Consider the following 14,694-nt stretch of genomic DNA (forward strand, 5'->3'; position numbering starts at 1 on the left):
TTACATCCTCAAGCGGAAGAGCGCCTAGAGCGGGAGCCCACACACGCATGTGAAGACATCGCGGTACCGGATTCTTTCTGCACGGAGAATTACAGATCACCAACAGCTCAACCTTCAGCCAACCACGTGTAACATCAACCACTGAAACCCCCAAAACCTGCAATGGATACCACGCTGCACTTAAACCCATTGCATACCCGAGGGGGTGGAACCGCCCCAACCGCCTCTCCTCGCCCTAGAACAAAAACGGGTAGAGGCTGACCAAGATTGTGTGGTGTGGTGTGGTGACCAACTTCAACATCCTGTTTTGGATGAATGTTTTGCCTTACCACTGCCTACGGGGCCTACGGCACAGGTAGGAGGCAAGAAGTAGGAGGTAGCCGCCGGAACAACACTTCAGGATTCCGCTCAGCCACTTCCCAAAGCGTCAACCCCGCCTTCATGATGCGATCTAGGCACTGAAACTAACAGACAACGTTGTGTAACCCGCGCTTGTACATAAGTATGTAGTGATTTGGGAGTGGAAGGGTGACAAAGCGGGAAGGAGGCTCGGAGAGAAAGAATGCGTGCGGGTGGCGCAGGTGAGTTGTGAGCCCCACTCACAAGGGGAACACAATTGGTATAGAGGTATGTATATGGAGATCTTTTTAATACCTGTGTAGTAAGTTGACGCTAATCTGAGAAACAAGAAAAATGACCAAAGAGTAAACGCCGAGGTGAGATGTCACTTGATCAGTTAATGGCCGTCGATTGTGCTGAAGGATAGAAAGAAGTATCCTTGACTCGCTTTAGCTTCTAACAGATATCCTCTGACTTGTTCCCTACTCTCCTCCAGGCTTACCTTGTTCACAGTTCCTATGGCGAACGGGTGGTGCACGAAGGTGACACAGCAGATATCGCGAACGGGGGAGCCGCAATGGGAAGCTTACAAACCAAGGGCCTACCTAGTTACCCAAACCCACGCAGTGAGAAGCTCTCAAGAGTGAGTGTAAGACAGCATCAAAGTCTCTACACAGTACCTAAGCAAATACCTAGTCACCCAGTCGTAGGGCAGCCAACCAGATATCGAGACGGCAAGAAAGACAGCCTACTCTAACTCGGTTGAGTTTCTTGTTTCACAAACCACTGCACAAACCGTCTATCTCCAAATGAACACAAGCTCGTATAAATGTCCACTATCATCACGCAACACCCGTTTGCTTCCTGCTGTTCCTTTCATAAGTTCACTTACTTGGAACTCCCAAACAGTGTCTACCTAAGCAGAGATGTTTGTTCAGTTCATGCTGGTAACGTTGGCAACCTTGTGATTAGTGAACATACACAGACTGATACAGCCTCATCAGCCACGGTCTTTGTTCAATTGTTTACTTGAAACATTGCTTGTCACCATCTCAACGAACGAGGAACGACAAACCACGTGTTGTGGCTTGTACATTGGTTGATACGGGTATGGAGTTTGATTACCCTTTCCCAGTGTTTTTCTGTTGTATTTTCCAGTGTTTCCCGGTGCCATCTGCCATCTGCCATCTACCGTTGGGTTACATATTCCCACAATCTTTCCAACGCAACTGTGATTTGAGAAACTCACGGTGAGATGACAGTACTTCTAGCGGAGACGGTTCACCAATCAGATTATACCGTATGCGTTGCGAAGATAAGCCATAGATCTGGTCATCAGAACAGATAACAGCAAGACGCACATCAAACGCTGAAAAATTGTCTTTTGGACCATTGGATAACCTACCTCCCATCAAGGTATTCTCAAAGGTTCAGACATTTGGGTCTCTTGATCCTCAATAGCACACAGCCTTCGTACGACCACATTGATCCGCACTTGTTCGAACTTCAGCCAGTCAGCCCAACTGCCCGGCCATCTCGACATCTCTTCCTCGCAAGTCGGGGAGTAGTCACTCCCGGATCGTTCATGTAACACAACATACCTCGTTGAACCAGTTACACAGCCGGTCAACAGATCACCGGGTAAGCCGAGAAATTTGCGGTGCCAAGTCCGAGACCGAGTGTCAGTTGAGTATAAGTGGCGAGTTTACAGTAGAGGTATAATGAGATAAGATTAGGCATCTTACCTATATCCGACAAGCCATACAAACCTCAAGCCTCGACGGGGAGTCGAGTCCGAGTGGCGATCCCTCACTGCCTGTCACTCTGCCAGATGAGACTGGAAGGAGAGACTTATTAATAAAGTACGCGCTAGAGATACAAGCAGAACACGGTTGAGCCTCCAAGGACTTGCCTTTGTTGGACAAGGGTAAGTAACACGTGGAAACATCAGCTAAAGAACAAACTCAAAGGTAAGGCCTGAGACTTGTTCCAAGGCTCGTATTGTCAAATTGGTCAGCGTCTTCCATTGATCTACCATATGTTCCTACAAGAATCCCAGGATCGTCAATGGGAGACCCCATATGAACGGACCTCTGACTTTTGATTTGTGATATCATCCAACAAGCAACCATCAAAAGACGAACCGAGGTATCGAGTATAATTCATGTTTCCCCCAAGTCCCCAAAAACCTTCGGGCCGCTGTGTTCCCTTCCTTGGTATAAACACAATGCTGCCTCCCCTAAATCCCGGAAGAAAAAGAGAAAAAAAAGAAAAGAAAAAAGAAGAGAGCGGTGAACTGAAGTAAGAACTGACAATGAAGCTGTTTCTGTCCCTGGCTCTGCTGTAGGACCAACATCACCCCGAAAAAAAACCAATACCATTCCGTCCATCCAAAACAATGAAGCTAACTAACTATAAACATTATCCCCTGGCTGCATAGACTCACCCGGCTGTTGTGAGATACTTCAAGGAACCACCGCGTGCCGCTGGAACGTGGATGGTTTTCCCAAAAGGATTCCCAAACAACCGAGTAAATCCATATTAGCGGTTAGCGATTGGGGTTCACAACACAACAACCAACCAAGCCCCTTTTATCCAAACAACGAACCCCTTACAAAGATCATCCCCTAGCCGGATTCGCCCGGTTGTTGTGAGATCCTCCTTCACGAGACCAAATACCACCCTTGCTCCCGCGTGCCAACTAGAATGAGGAAGGTTCTGGCTGAGGGATCTCAAAACAACCTAACGCGTCCATGTTGGCGGTTAGGCAGTGATGAGGTTCACAATGGGCATGTTGGATCGTTGCCCAACCGGCGGAACATCATGGTGGACCTTACCATCCATCCATCCATATATATAAAAGTCAAATTCGATTTCTTGATCACCCTAGGTGCTAGAATCACACCGGTGGAGATGTAAACCACGGTAGCAGATTGATTAAGAAGACGGGTTCAACTTCTACATGGACGGACGGTAAGGTCCAAGGTATGGTGTAGACGACGTGGTGGTACTGCATTGCCTGAATAGAAACTTTGACCCGAATGGACGTTGTTCGAGCTGAAGCCTAAGGATAGGTAGTCTTTGACAGAACGAACCAACCACTTCATGTACCCAGAAATTTCCTGGCATTGAACCTTGTCCCCCACCTCGTCAGGACTAGAAACATTTCTGACAAGCACAGCGAGCCAATTGCCAGAGACATTTCTAGTCCTGAAGAGCCGATCTAGGTAGTCACCTAGACTCGCCCAGTTGTTCCATGATAACCCCCAGAAGCACCAACCGCACCAGTTTTTAATAACGCCTACTTAGACTGTCCGTACCGATCACCGCTTACCACATACCTCTCCCCATGGGAAAGGACGTTCCTTGACGTGTGAGAACATCCACCCCGCAGAGTAGAGGCAGCTGGATGATTCAGGGAGCAAGTAGACAAGCAGACACTGTGCCACGAGAGCGGTGTATGTAATGAGTACAGGAAAGGTCTCAAAACAATAGGGCGGATTTAGGTGACGATGAGGGTCGCAATAAGGGGGACCATGTCAGAAAAGCAGGGAAGGTCAAGCCAGCAACATCAAAATCAACATCAACAACCAAGTCAATCAATCAACCAATCAATCAAAAACATCTGGTATCTAACCAACCCACAACCATATCCAGAAACATGGACAGAGACATGAATGAGAAGAACGCCGCAACCCCATGCTTTTCCCGTTATTCATTCACTTTTCCTCATCACCACCCTACCACCCCCTATATCCCCCACCAGCCGCTCCTCCCCCCGGCCCTCCGGGTCCTCCAGCCACCGGCGAGTAGGGCTTGTATCCCGGGTAACCGGCCGCTCCATCATCCTGACCTTGTGGTTCTGGCCGAGAATATCCTCCAGTACCAAAATCAAACCCACCACCTCCATCACCACCACTACCGCCGCCGCCACCGTTCATGGTACCCATACCCATACCCATCGTATTGTTTCTCACGGGCGGCTTAGGCAACGGGCCCGTCGGTGCTGGAGAGGGGGTAGAGCGCATTATATCACCGTAACCAGCTGCTGCTCCTCCACCATAAGCGTTGTTACCGCCAAAGGTATTTTGTCTCTGGCTCTGGCTGCCCTGGGAGTATGATCCCTGGTTTGAGAAACTATCGTACCCGCCTGTGACTCCCGTTGATTGAGGAGCAGGACTGTGATGTCTAGGTCCTCCGAGGAAGGAGTCATCACCTGCCATTTCGTAGGCTTGGTTACCATTGCCGCTGGATCCTCCCCCGTACCCGAGACCGCCGAGTTGTTGCTCTGGGCCGGGAGAGCGGCGGGTCATGGGGTTTTGAGGGTAGGATGTTGTGTTCATTGCTGCGGGCGGGGAGCGGACGCGGTTAGGTCCTCCCATGCTTCCGGCTGCCATGCCCATTCCTGCAGCTACGCCACCCGCGGCCAGGCCGCCGTAAGGTTGTTGTTGGGAGTTGCCGTAGCCGCCTTGGTTACCGGTGTCGTAGTTGTCGTAGGGTGAGGTGTCGTAAGGTGAGGTGGGACCATTGACGCTGCTGGCGCCGTAGGAATCGTACGTGTTGTTTCGTGCCGAATCGTAGGTGTTGTTTCTCGTGGGCTCGCCGTACCGGCCGTAGGCATCTTGTTGTTGGTTGCCATAACCACCGCCAGGGGCGTTGTACCCTGCGTTTCCTACGGCTGCCGGGCCCATGGCGGAAGCAGCCATTCCATATGGTGACGGGGACGAAGATTGGCCGTAGGGAGAAGCCAGAGGCACCTGGTTATACCCTTGAGCATTTTGGCCATAACCACCATTGTTTCCATAAAAGCCGTTGTTACCAGCCGGAGCACCATAGGGACTCTGCTGGCCCCCTGGAGGTGGACTAGGCCGTGGTGTCGTTCCTCTTCCAGGTCCTGCTGCCGGAATAGCAGCCGCCGCGCCCGACATGACCGCAGCCCCGGTACCAGCGCCGGCACTCTGGGCAGCCGTCTCCTCCGGCTTCTTCAACTGATCCAGCTCCACAGCTTCCTCTTCCACCATCACCTTCTTGCTTCCAGCCCCTTCCCACTCCGGCATAGCAGGCAGCGAATCACCCATTGTCTGTCTCTTCTTGTTGACCTCAAACACAGCATACTGAGGTTCGGATGCCTTGCTGTTGGTGTTGGTGTTTTGCGAAGGTTCGAAGTATGATGGCGCCGGCGCCGGGCGGCTACCAAAGCCGTGGTCCATAGGCTCTGGAGCCTTGTAGCCCTGATCGGGCGGAACGAAAGGCGCATCGAGGTACTTGTGTTTGCGAGATCCGGGAGGATCACAGCAGCCGCAGCAGTTGCCACAGCATGCGAGGCATCGGAAGCACTCGCAACAGCAGGAGAGACCACAACAGAGGCAGCGACCTATGCACCAACATATCGAGAAGATGACGACTCCCGCAAAGATCATGAGCCCGATGGCGCTCCATCTGTGAGAAAAGGGTTAGCCCGTGTCAATCCCGGCGCCGGCATTTCTTTTGCCCGGGAGGTAGGTTCAGTTGCACACGTACTTGCAGTAATCAACTTGCATACAGTTGTCCCAACTTGAAAACGCCGTCTTAGCATCGTTGAGATCTTGGACGACATCTCTTTGTCGGAGCGCCGGTTGTACGCTGCGCACCACCAAGTTCACAAATCCATCCACGATTCCCCCTTGGACACTCCTCCTCATTGCCACGTCTATCGTAGGCATCTTGTCGGTTCTTTTTGTATTCCTCTAAAGCGATCTTTCGTCCGCTGGTGGGTGCGGAACTTGGACAGGCCGGAGTGATCGACGACCTGTCCAATCTGTATTTTTCGGGTATCGATAAAAATAACTCTATTGCAATCGCTGCTAATCTCTCATTGTTTCCGTGTTCTTTTCTAATAGCCGCCCAAGCTCGTGATGTAATGTGCGATCGATGTTCTTGTTTCTAGTTGCGAAGACCGGCGCGATGAGTATCTTGAAGCTCGATGAATCGTTTTGAGGACGGTAAATCCGAACAAGAAAAGGATTGTGACCGGTAGGCTATGCTGAAAGAAATCAACAGAGCGCTTGCGTGCAGAATAATGGGTATTGCAAAAAGAATGTGTCGTCTGCAGTATACCGATACTGTGATACTGTGTGAATGCGTGGTTCGATCGATCGATCAAAGATGGCGAAGTCGAAGTCGAAGGGAGAAGTCGTCGGACGGTCGGTCGTCTGTCGTTAAGCGCGAGCGGCGAAGCGGGTAGATGGATGGATGAGCGATCCCAAATCCAACAACCTGAATCAAAACCCGACTGCAATTGAGCAAGGCGACTTGAAGGATGAACAAAGTACAGTATCAGAGTGAACCCTCTTCGGTGGCCGCCGTTCTAGCCGTGTCGTCCAGGTTGGGCAAGACGGTCGCACAGGTCGGGAAGGATGTCGCACTGACTGGTCGTCTCAGATTAACGTTGAAACCAGGGCAGACTGAGAGACGCGGCGCAGTAACGGTAGTAATGAGTGAATGACAGAGGTTGTGAAGGGAGAGGACGAGGAGAAACGAGTACCAAGACCACTTTGACGCGAAAAGGGGGTATTGGTACGTTATCCCTCAAGAGGCAAAGAAGCGAACCTGACCCGGACCGCGGAACCTGCTAACGAAGGCTCGGAAGGGAAGGCGAAAAAGACGCCCTCGGGGAAAAAGATGGATTTGTGTGGGAAGGGGTAAAAAGGCACACACCAGAGAACCAAAAACGCGGGTGAATGGTGCGGTACCTAGAACTAGTGCGCCTTCGAATGACCCGCTTCGTTCCTGTTCCTCTTCCACAACCCCGGTTCTGCTGCAAGGTACGGACGGGCTTTGATGGGCTACCTAGTGTACACTTAGGAACGGGGCCAACGCCAGGCCAGGGGTGATAGTGGTGACAAGAGGGACCACGGGGAACAAGGACGGGGCAGTGGACTGTTCTTGGGTGGGATTTACTCACCAGGGTTCTCTTGAGTGTTCCTCTTCAATACTTTTTGGGTCGCTCGTGGATTGGTGAAACACCAAGCTAATGCGCCTTGATTTGCGCGATCAGTTAGGATAAGATAAAACCGTGGTACTGAACAAATTTGGTAAATTGATGCCGGTAACCGGAGATGTCAATATCGATATGCTCTTGGATGTGATGTCCTGCGCTGTGCTATGCTGTTGGTGTTGGTGTTTCTACAAGGAATGTAGATGTACAATCCGAGGTAGCATGCATGCCATAAGAAACTCCCAAGGCTCCAAGAGTTGAAAGTCACAATCGCTAGCAAATGCTCGCTACTTACCGAAATAAGTAAATCGCAAGAAAAAGGACTGCGGAGGGCGAAGATGGTTCGCTTTGTACACAGCCTTCTGCCCATCTCTTGGCCTCGCCTTGGAGGCAAATACCGCTGTAAGTATCAGTCAGTTCACCAGCACAGGATCATAGCACCGAGCCTCGCAAACCACAAGAACTAGCGTACACATGCGGGCTGATTCGTGCGTGTCTGCTAGAATCAGAGACCAGATAAACACGTCGCCCACGACATAGTCTCGTGGCAGTAGGGTCAGTCAGAGCTCACGGGCGGCCACGGGCAACGCCGCCGCCGCCGTCATCTTTGGGTCCGCCTTCGGCCCCTCCAACTCGAAACGCACGGCCGGAGAAGAGAGAGTAGAGTCGAAGCTAGAAAGTGGACTTCATCCACGCTATCTGCATCCGCGGACGGGTGTTGGAGTGGGAGGCCTGTCGGAACTTTGGCCGCTTCTCGCTCCCAAAGGTTCCGTCTAACGGCTTATCCTAGCATTGATGAGCCTTGCCTGACATGTCTGGCAAGGGCCTTCCAGATGGGGGAACTTGCGATAGTGCGAAAGTTGAGAACTGGGAGATGCTGAGGGGGCAGCGCGGGTTGATCAGGTCAGGAGGGTGCTCAACAAGCGGGGTGCAAGATTGCGATGGTCCTTCTTGGAGGACATCGTCCGCTTCTCAATGCAGGGGGGGAGGGGGGGCAGGGCAGTGGTGTTGTGCGTTGCGTGTGACTGACGCGCGCGGCCGAGGTATAGATGGACTTGTGGAATGCCATCTTGTGATACTGATGAGGCACGAGATGAAGGCAGTGTACAAGTAAGCCAAGATTAGGGTGATGTTGATTCTGTGGAAGAAGTCCTCCATGTTTCCACGTTGGGTCGTGATATCGGTTCAGGTTGCAGGGATTCGGCAAAACCGCCAGAGAGATGATGAATTGGGTGGGTGAACGGGCAACTGAATCATCAGGTGATGCGTCATTGACGGTCAGGCCCGAAACAGCTCTGGAGCTCTGGTCGAGAAAGAAGACAGGAGGGGTTAGGGTTCTCTAAGCCCAACCTGCCCAGCAGCCAGGCCTGCTTATCTGCAGCTTCCCCTCAAATCATTCCAACCATTCACCTGACCATATAAGCCCTCGGTTGGAAGCAGGTAGTCAACCAAACAAGAACCAGAAAATGGTCACGTAGCGGAGTGGTTACCGCGATGCTCTTGTGAGTTACCTCGACCCCGTTTGTCACCAAAGTGTTTGTCGCATACTAACACACGCAATTAGATACCTCCAAGTTATTGGAAGTTATGCATAGGTCCTGGGTTCGACCCCCAGCGCGACCACAGGTCTAATTTTTTTGCTACTTTTTCCCCCTTTTTTCGCGCTGATTCCATCTCTTTCTTTTTCCATCGTCGTTATGCATCCCAACAACCCAAGACTCACTCGTATCGAGATAGCGGCACGCACACACACGATTGAGCTCCTCCTCTGGAGTGGACCGACAGCTCCCGCTCCTTATCGTTCGACGTAACCCGCCTTTTTGTCTTATCGCTTCGCTTGGATGGTGTTACTGCCAAGGGTATCCCGGCTGTAGCTTCGTGCTCCCCATCTCCATGTCCATGGCGGAGGAGTTGCAACAACTGTTTGTCATCTCTCGACACTCTCACGATGTTTGCGATGGGTGTTTACCGTCATATTTGTCTTCAATCACTTCGGAATCAAATGCCTGTCAGAAGTAAGCTTGAAATTCATTCGTATGTTCATTTCGCTTGTATGGAGAGCCTAATGCCTGGCGTTTACTGGGTGAGTGGGCGGGATCTGGAAGCCCCAACTCTCCTCTCCCAGCTATGAGTCCTATCTCTGAGCCGCTTCTTGATTCATGCTCTATTACACACATCTAGCCTCCCGGTTCCAACACAACGAAACCAAAACTCCCCATTCTGCTATTCGCTTGATGCGCTTAGTTGTACTGGGCATAGGCCGCAGTAGAGTTGAACTTGAGATTGCCCTTGATGACCTTGTCCACCGCACTCAAGAAATCCTTCTCCGACGCTACCTTCCTGCGCGCACGAATAGCGAACATGCCCGCCTCCGTGCAAACACTGCGCAACTCAGCACCCGTCGCGTTCGGGCACAGGCGAGAAATGAGCTCCCATCGGATATCGCGCTCGACCGACATGCTCTTGGCATGGATACGGAGAATGTTGGCACGGCCCTCGAGATCGGGAAGAGAGAACTCGATCTTGCGGTCGATACGTCCGGGACGCATCAGGGCGGGATCCAACGTGGAAGGACGGTTAGTAGCGAACATAACCTTGATGTTGCCACGGGCATCAAAACCATCCAGCTGCGTAATAAGCTCCAACATGGTACGCTGTACTTCGTTGTCACCACCCGCTCCGTCGTCGAAACGGGCTCCACCAATAGCATCGATTTCGTCGAAGAAGATGATGCAGGCCTTCTTGGTGCGGGCCATCTCGAAAAGCTCGCGGACCATACGGGCACCCTCACCGACGTACTTCTGAACCAGCTCGGAACCAATGACACGGATAAAAGTGGCGTCTGTCCTGTTGGCGACGGCACGAGCGCAAAGCGTCTTACCGGTACCGGGAGGACCGTATAGCAAGGCGCCCTTCGGGGGGTCGATACCGAGGGTAACGAACCTCTCTGGCGACAAGAGGGGCATCTCGACGACTTCGCGTAGCTTCTCGACCTGCTCCTTGCAACCACCGACATCGCCGTATGTGACGTCAGGCTTCTCCTCGACCGTCATCATGGTAACGCTCGCATCGATCTTGGGCGGCAGCGGAAGAAGAATCTGATACTTGTTTCTGTCGACGCCAACGCGCATTCCTTCCTCGATATCTGTCGGGCTGACTCGCTCTCCAAGCTGGACAACAAACTTGGCGATCTGCTTAACGTTGATGACGTACTTGCTCTTAGACTCGTCCTTCTCGTCGGGGATGATCTTGGTGCATCGCGCTACCTGAAGCGGCTGCTCCTCTGACATACGTTGACGGTCGGCTGCCACATCCCAGAGATGAGGGGGCGCAAGGCCGGTATCTGATTCCTGTAGACCGAAAGTACCCCGGGTCAGTTGGATGCGCTTCGCGGTTTGTAGGCTAGGCAAGGAAATGACTAGCATACCTTGACGCCAATCTTCTCGTCCACACTCTGCTGCTTCTCCTTTATTTGCTGTTCTAGCTTTTTGATGGCAGCACCGTAGGGAGCGGCGCCGTATGTCTTGAGGACCTGGATATCCCTTGACGGGGGTTAGATGACTTCGTTCGTTGTGGTGGCGGGCTGTTTTTGGACGGCAACATACTCGTCTGAGAGGGGAGTGATCTTCTTCTCCTCGACTTCATCGTCGGCAAATGTTTTCCTGTACTTCTCCCAGTTTTGGCCTGTGGCAGAAGGCTACTCCAGGTGTCAGATGTGTATAAAGTGGCGACAGCTTCTGGTAGGGCGACTGCAAGCATACCATGATGACGACGGGTGGGAATGACGCTTCCCGTTGGACTAAGGCGAGGAAGGGTGGATAATCGAAGGGTCGGGGGTCGATAAATAAAGTCGCGATGGCGCCCGTCGAGCGTTTGTTTGTGTGGTGTCGGATCGTTCGTGGGTAGAGATCTCGACGCGGGTTTGATGTGGTGTGTCGGGTTGGTGGTTTGATGGTGTTCAGTGCTTGAAGGCCCAGTGATGGAGATGGTTCGTCAAGGTCCAGTAAGGTTGGATGGAGGCTACGACTGCCACTGCAGTGACAGAGGGTCGAAGCTCAACTGTTGCCGTAATCCATGCGCTGCCTTGCGGGCGAGGGAGCTACGGGTGGGTGCCACATGCACAGTACCTAACTCAATGCGGTTAGACCGTGTAGGTTACAGCGCCGCAGGTACACAGGTACCTTTTCCACCGCCCACCGCTCAGCAGCAGCCGACAAAAAATTACCACCTGCCAGCCCACCTTTGCGCCCGCGCCAGCGCTTTACGGTCCCGCAGTGGAAACATTGGTACGGACGGTGTGTGTTTTTGGCCCATTGATTCCAGACCAGCAAAGAAGGAGAAGAGGAGAGCTCTGCCTAACAACACAACACCCAAGCGCAAGCCGATTCCAAACTGTCAAAGTCGATAATTTCCGGCAGTTTCTGAACCCATCCGACCTCTCCTATCTCCCATAATCCCAAGTACCAGATCACAGCTTGCAACCATGGCGACCGCACCGGTAGCTACTCACACGACGAGCAATGCGACTTTCAGGGTGCGTGTCCCGCTTTTTGGAACCTGACCCCTCGATAGGAGTCGGTGCGAAAGCTCCAGCCAGGAGAGATGAAGCTGTGACAAGCCCAGAGTTGCTGATACCCCACGACGTGAACAGGACAAGGAGAAGCCCATCGCCGTTCGTTCGTCCAACATTGTCGCCGCCAGAGGTATGCCTACATTTTACAAGTAATGTTGTTAGTGGCGCTAACACGGACATCCCACCAGCCGTCGCCGATGCCGTCAGGACGTCGCTGGGACCGCGGGGTATGGACAAGATGATCAGGAGTGGAAAGGGGGAGACCATCATCACCAACGACGGCAGCACAATGTTGAAAAGCATGTCGGTCATGCACCCTACAGCCAAGATGCTCGTCCAGCTGTCGCACGCCCAAGATGTTGAGGCCGGTGATGGCACAACCTCCGTCGTCGTCCTTTGCGGTAGCTTGCTTGGTGCCGCCGACAGGCTGCTAGGCAAGGGCATCCACCCCTCAGTCATCTCCGAGTCCTTCCAAAGAGCCGCCGCCGCTGCGGTAGACGTCCTCCACGACATGTCGCAACCCATCGCCCTCACAGATACCTCCTCCCTCCTCCAGGCCGCCAACACTTCGCTCTCCTCCAAGATCGTGTCACAATACTCGAACCTCCTCGGCCCCATGGCCGTCAACGCCGTCACCAAGACGATAGATCTCAAGACTGCCGAGAACGTCGACCTCAAGAACATTCGCATAGTCAAGAAGGTCGGCGGTACGATTGAGGATTCCGAGCTGGTTGATGGTCTCGTCCTTACACAGCCTGTCATCAAGAGCGCTGGTGGCCCCGTCAGGATGGAGAAGGCCAGGATCGGTCTCATTCAGTTCCAGCTCAGCCCTCCCAAGCCCGATGTGCGTATACCTTTTCAACTACTACATACCTTCCTTGGCTTCGTTACCATCTGAACCTATACTCCTATCCGTCACATTACTAACAACCTTTTTTACAGATGGAAAACACCATCTCCGTAAACGACTACCGCCAGATGGACAAGATCGTCAAGGAAGAGCGCACCTACCTCCTCAACATGGTCAAGAAGATCAAGAAAGCCAAGTGTAACGTTCTCTTCATCCAGAAATCCATCCTCCGCGACGCCGTCAACGACCTGTCCCTGCACTTCCTCCAGCGCCTCGGCATCCTCGCCGTCAAGGACATTGAGCGCGATGAGGTCGAGTTCATTTGCAAGTCGACCGGCTGCAAGCCCATCGCCGACATCGACTCCTTCACCGAGGACAAGCTCGGCAGCGCCGACCTGGTCGAGGAAGTCAACTCCTCCGGCTCCCGCATGGTCAAGGTAACCGGCACCAAGTCCGCTGGCAAGACCGTCTCTGTCGTCGTCCGCGGCGCCAACAGCCTCATCCTCGACGAGGCCGAGCGCTCCCTGCACGACGCCCTCTGCGTCGTCCGCTGCCTGGTCAAGAAGAAGGCGCTTATCGCCGGTGGCGGTGCCGCCGAGATCGAGATCGCCTCGCAGCTGTCCAAGCAGGCGCGCGCCCTAAGCGGCACCGAGGCCATCTGCTGGAAGGCGTTTGCGGACGCCATGGAGGTGATCCCCACAACTCTGGCGGAGAACGCCGGTCTGAACAGCATCAAGGTGGTGACGGACCTGCGCCACAGGCACGAGAACGGCGAGAAGAATGCCGGCGTCAGCATCAAGAGCGGCGGTGTCAACCCGAATATCGCCAAGGAGAACGTTCTTCAGCCCCTGTTGGTCAGCACGAGCGCGATCCAGCTGGCGGCCGAGACGGTGAAGATGATTCTCAGGATTGACGATATTGCTCTTAGCAGGTAGATGTTCACTACTAAGGGTATGGGAAGATAAAAAGAAACGAAATGAAAGATGATATAGAAATACTGTATGTGTAACATGTACATATTGTAATTAATGGTTCTGGATGAACAGTTTGTTGCAGCACTTCGTGAGGCGTGACTGGTGATCTGACCCTATAATGAGGTACCATACCATGTCTGAGAATAAGGGGCTCGGTTGGTCTTGGAGCTCATATCATGCCAACAACTACTTACTATCAGAAACTCACCTACATACCCCTTACAGATCTCTATTTTCACCTTCATTCATCAACCAAGTTCACACGATATGTGTATGGCTCGCGGACAGTTCACAGTCGTAGTATTCGGTAGTAGTAGTACTGTCTATGTATAACCCTCACTATCACCTAAGATAGCTAAGAGCTGAGAGATATAATAAATACAAGTCTAGACCTAACGATGTGAGTAGGTCTAGTCGGTCTCCTACTGGTTATTGGAAGTCAGTACCCAAGGTTGTTAAATTCAAAGCTTTCCCTGCATTGTCTACTTACATACGAACTTCTTACACAGTACCTACTAGGCTAGCTAAGTCAACAGTATAGAGAGAGAGGAGAGATAACCTAGTTAAAATGAAGTGAACAGTGGAGGTGTGCATAAAAAGTGGGAGTGAGAGAGTCAAGGGGAAGTGAGGAGGAAGAGAAGTGAATAGAGGTTAGAAGAGAAGAGTGAAGAGGGATTAGAAGAGCGGCTGAAATCTAGATGAAGGACACTATTATAATATGTGTATTCTGCCTGGTTCAGTTGTTCATAGTGCATCTAAATCTTCAGGGAATGCCTCTGCGTTTTCATTTGTGTACTTTTCGCAATGGCTAATTTACTCCTATGCTACCGCCTTCCTCATCGTGTTTCCAGGCTCGAACATCCATGGACCATCAATCTTCCTATACAGACAGACCCGTATGTATGTATGCCATCAAGTTCCTTCAACGCCGTACCATGCATACTAGTGTACGTGTCTTTCGTCCAACGCTCATATATCAGTT

The 14,694-nt window shown here is 52.2% G+C and overlaps 3 protein-coding genes and 1 non-coding gene across 4 annotated transcripts; 2 read left to right on the forward strand and 2 right to left on the reverse strand.

Moving 5' to 3' along the window:
• Positions 1 to 4,079: 4,079 nt before the first annotated feature.
• SMAC4_00603 (uncharacterized protein) lies at positions 4,080 to 8,305 on the reverse strand (the record flags this gene model as incomplete). Its single annotated transcript, XM_066089456.1, has 3 exons — positions 7,611 to 8,305; positions 5,860 to 7,357; positions 4,080 to 5,778 (listed from the first exon to the last, which is right to left on the reverse strand). Exons 2-3 carry the CDS (start codon positions 6,039 to 6,041, stop codon positions 4,080 to 4,082), a joined length of 1,881 nt encoding a protein of 626 aa, XP_065945904.1. The 5' UTR covers positions 6,042 to 7,357; positions 7,611 to 8,305.
• Positions 8,306 to 8,783: 478 nt separating this feature from the next.
• On the forward strand, positions 8,784 to 8,938 carry SMAC4_13155. The gene is made up of 2 exons: positions 8,784 to 8,820; positions 8,903 to 8,938. It is a non-coding gene; the product is annotated as a tRNA-Thr (tRNA).
• A 37-nt stretch (positions 8,939 to 8,975) lies between these two features.
• SMAC4_00604 (uncharacterized protein) lies at positions 8,976 to 11,550 on the reverse strand. Its single transcript, XM_003352008.2, has 4 exons — positions 11,077 to 11,550; positions 10,921 to 11,012; positions 10,743 to 10,857; positions 8,976 to 10,665 (listed from the first exon to the last, which is right to left on the reverse strand). Exons 1-4 carry the CDS (start codon positions 11,077 to 11,079, stop codon positions 9,556 to 9,558), a joined length of 1,320 nt encoding a protein of 439 aa, XP_003352056.1. The 5' UTR covers positions 11,080 to 11,550; the 3' UTR covers positions 8,976 to 9,555.
• A 63-nt stretch (positions 11,551 to 11,613) lies between these two features.
• Positions 11,614 to 13,796, forward strand: SMAC4_00605 (uncharacterized protein). Its single transcript, XM_003352009.2, has 4 exons — positions 11,614 to 11,849; positions 11,967 to 12,018; positions 12,077 to 12,732; positions 12,831 to 13,796. Exons 1-4 carry the CDS (start codon positions 11,799 to 11,801, stop codon positions 13,671 to 13,673), a joined length of 1,602 nt encoding a protein of 533 aa, XP_003352057.1. The 5' UTR covers positions 11,614 to 11,798; the 3' UTR covers positions 13,674 to 13,796.
• The last annotated feature ends 898 nt before the right edge of the window (positions 13,797 to 14,694 follow it).

This window comes from Sordaria macrospora, chromosome 1 (genome assembly GCF_033870435.1).
Source record: "Sordaria macrospora chromosome 1, complete sequence".
Classification (NCBI taxonomy): domain Eukaryota; kingdom Fungi; phylum Ascomycota; class Sordariomycetes; order Sordariales; family Sordariaceae; genus Sordaria; species Sordaria macrospora.

What these genes read in the sequence shown, in the direction of transcription:
- SMAC4_00605 (XM_003352009.2), top strand. Translation starts at nt 11,799, where the DNA reads ATGGCGACCGCACCGGTAGCTACTCACACGACGAGCAATGCGACTTTC. An exon ending in CGAGCAATGCGACTTTCAGG is followed by an intron (nt 11,850 to 11,966) that starts GTGCGTGTCCCG and finishes CGACGTGAACAG; the next exon opens with GACAAGGAGAAGCCCATCGC. An exon ending in TCAGCCCTCCCAAGCCCGAT is followed by an intron (nt 12,733 to 12,830) that starts GTGCGTATACCT and finishes CCTTTTTTACAG; the next exon opens with ATGGAAAACACCATCTCCGT.
- SMAC4_00604 (XM_003352008.2), bottom strand. An exon ending in ATCACTCCCCTCTCAGACGA is followed by an intron (nt 10,858 to 10,920) that starts GTATGTTGCCGT and finishes ACCCCCGTCAAG; the next exon opens with GGATATCCAGGTCCTCAAGA. An exon ending in ACGAGAAGATTGGCGTCAAG is followed by an intron (nt 10,666 to 10,742) that starts GTATGCTAGTCA and finishes TTCGGTCTACAG; the next exon opens with GAATCAGATACCGGCCTTGC.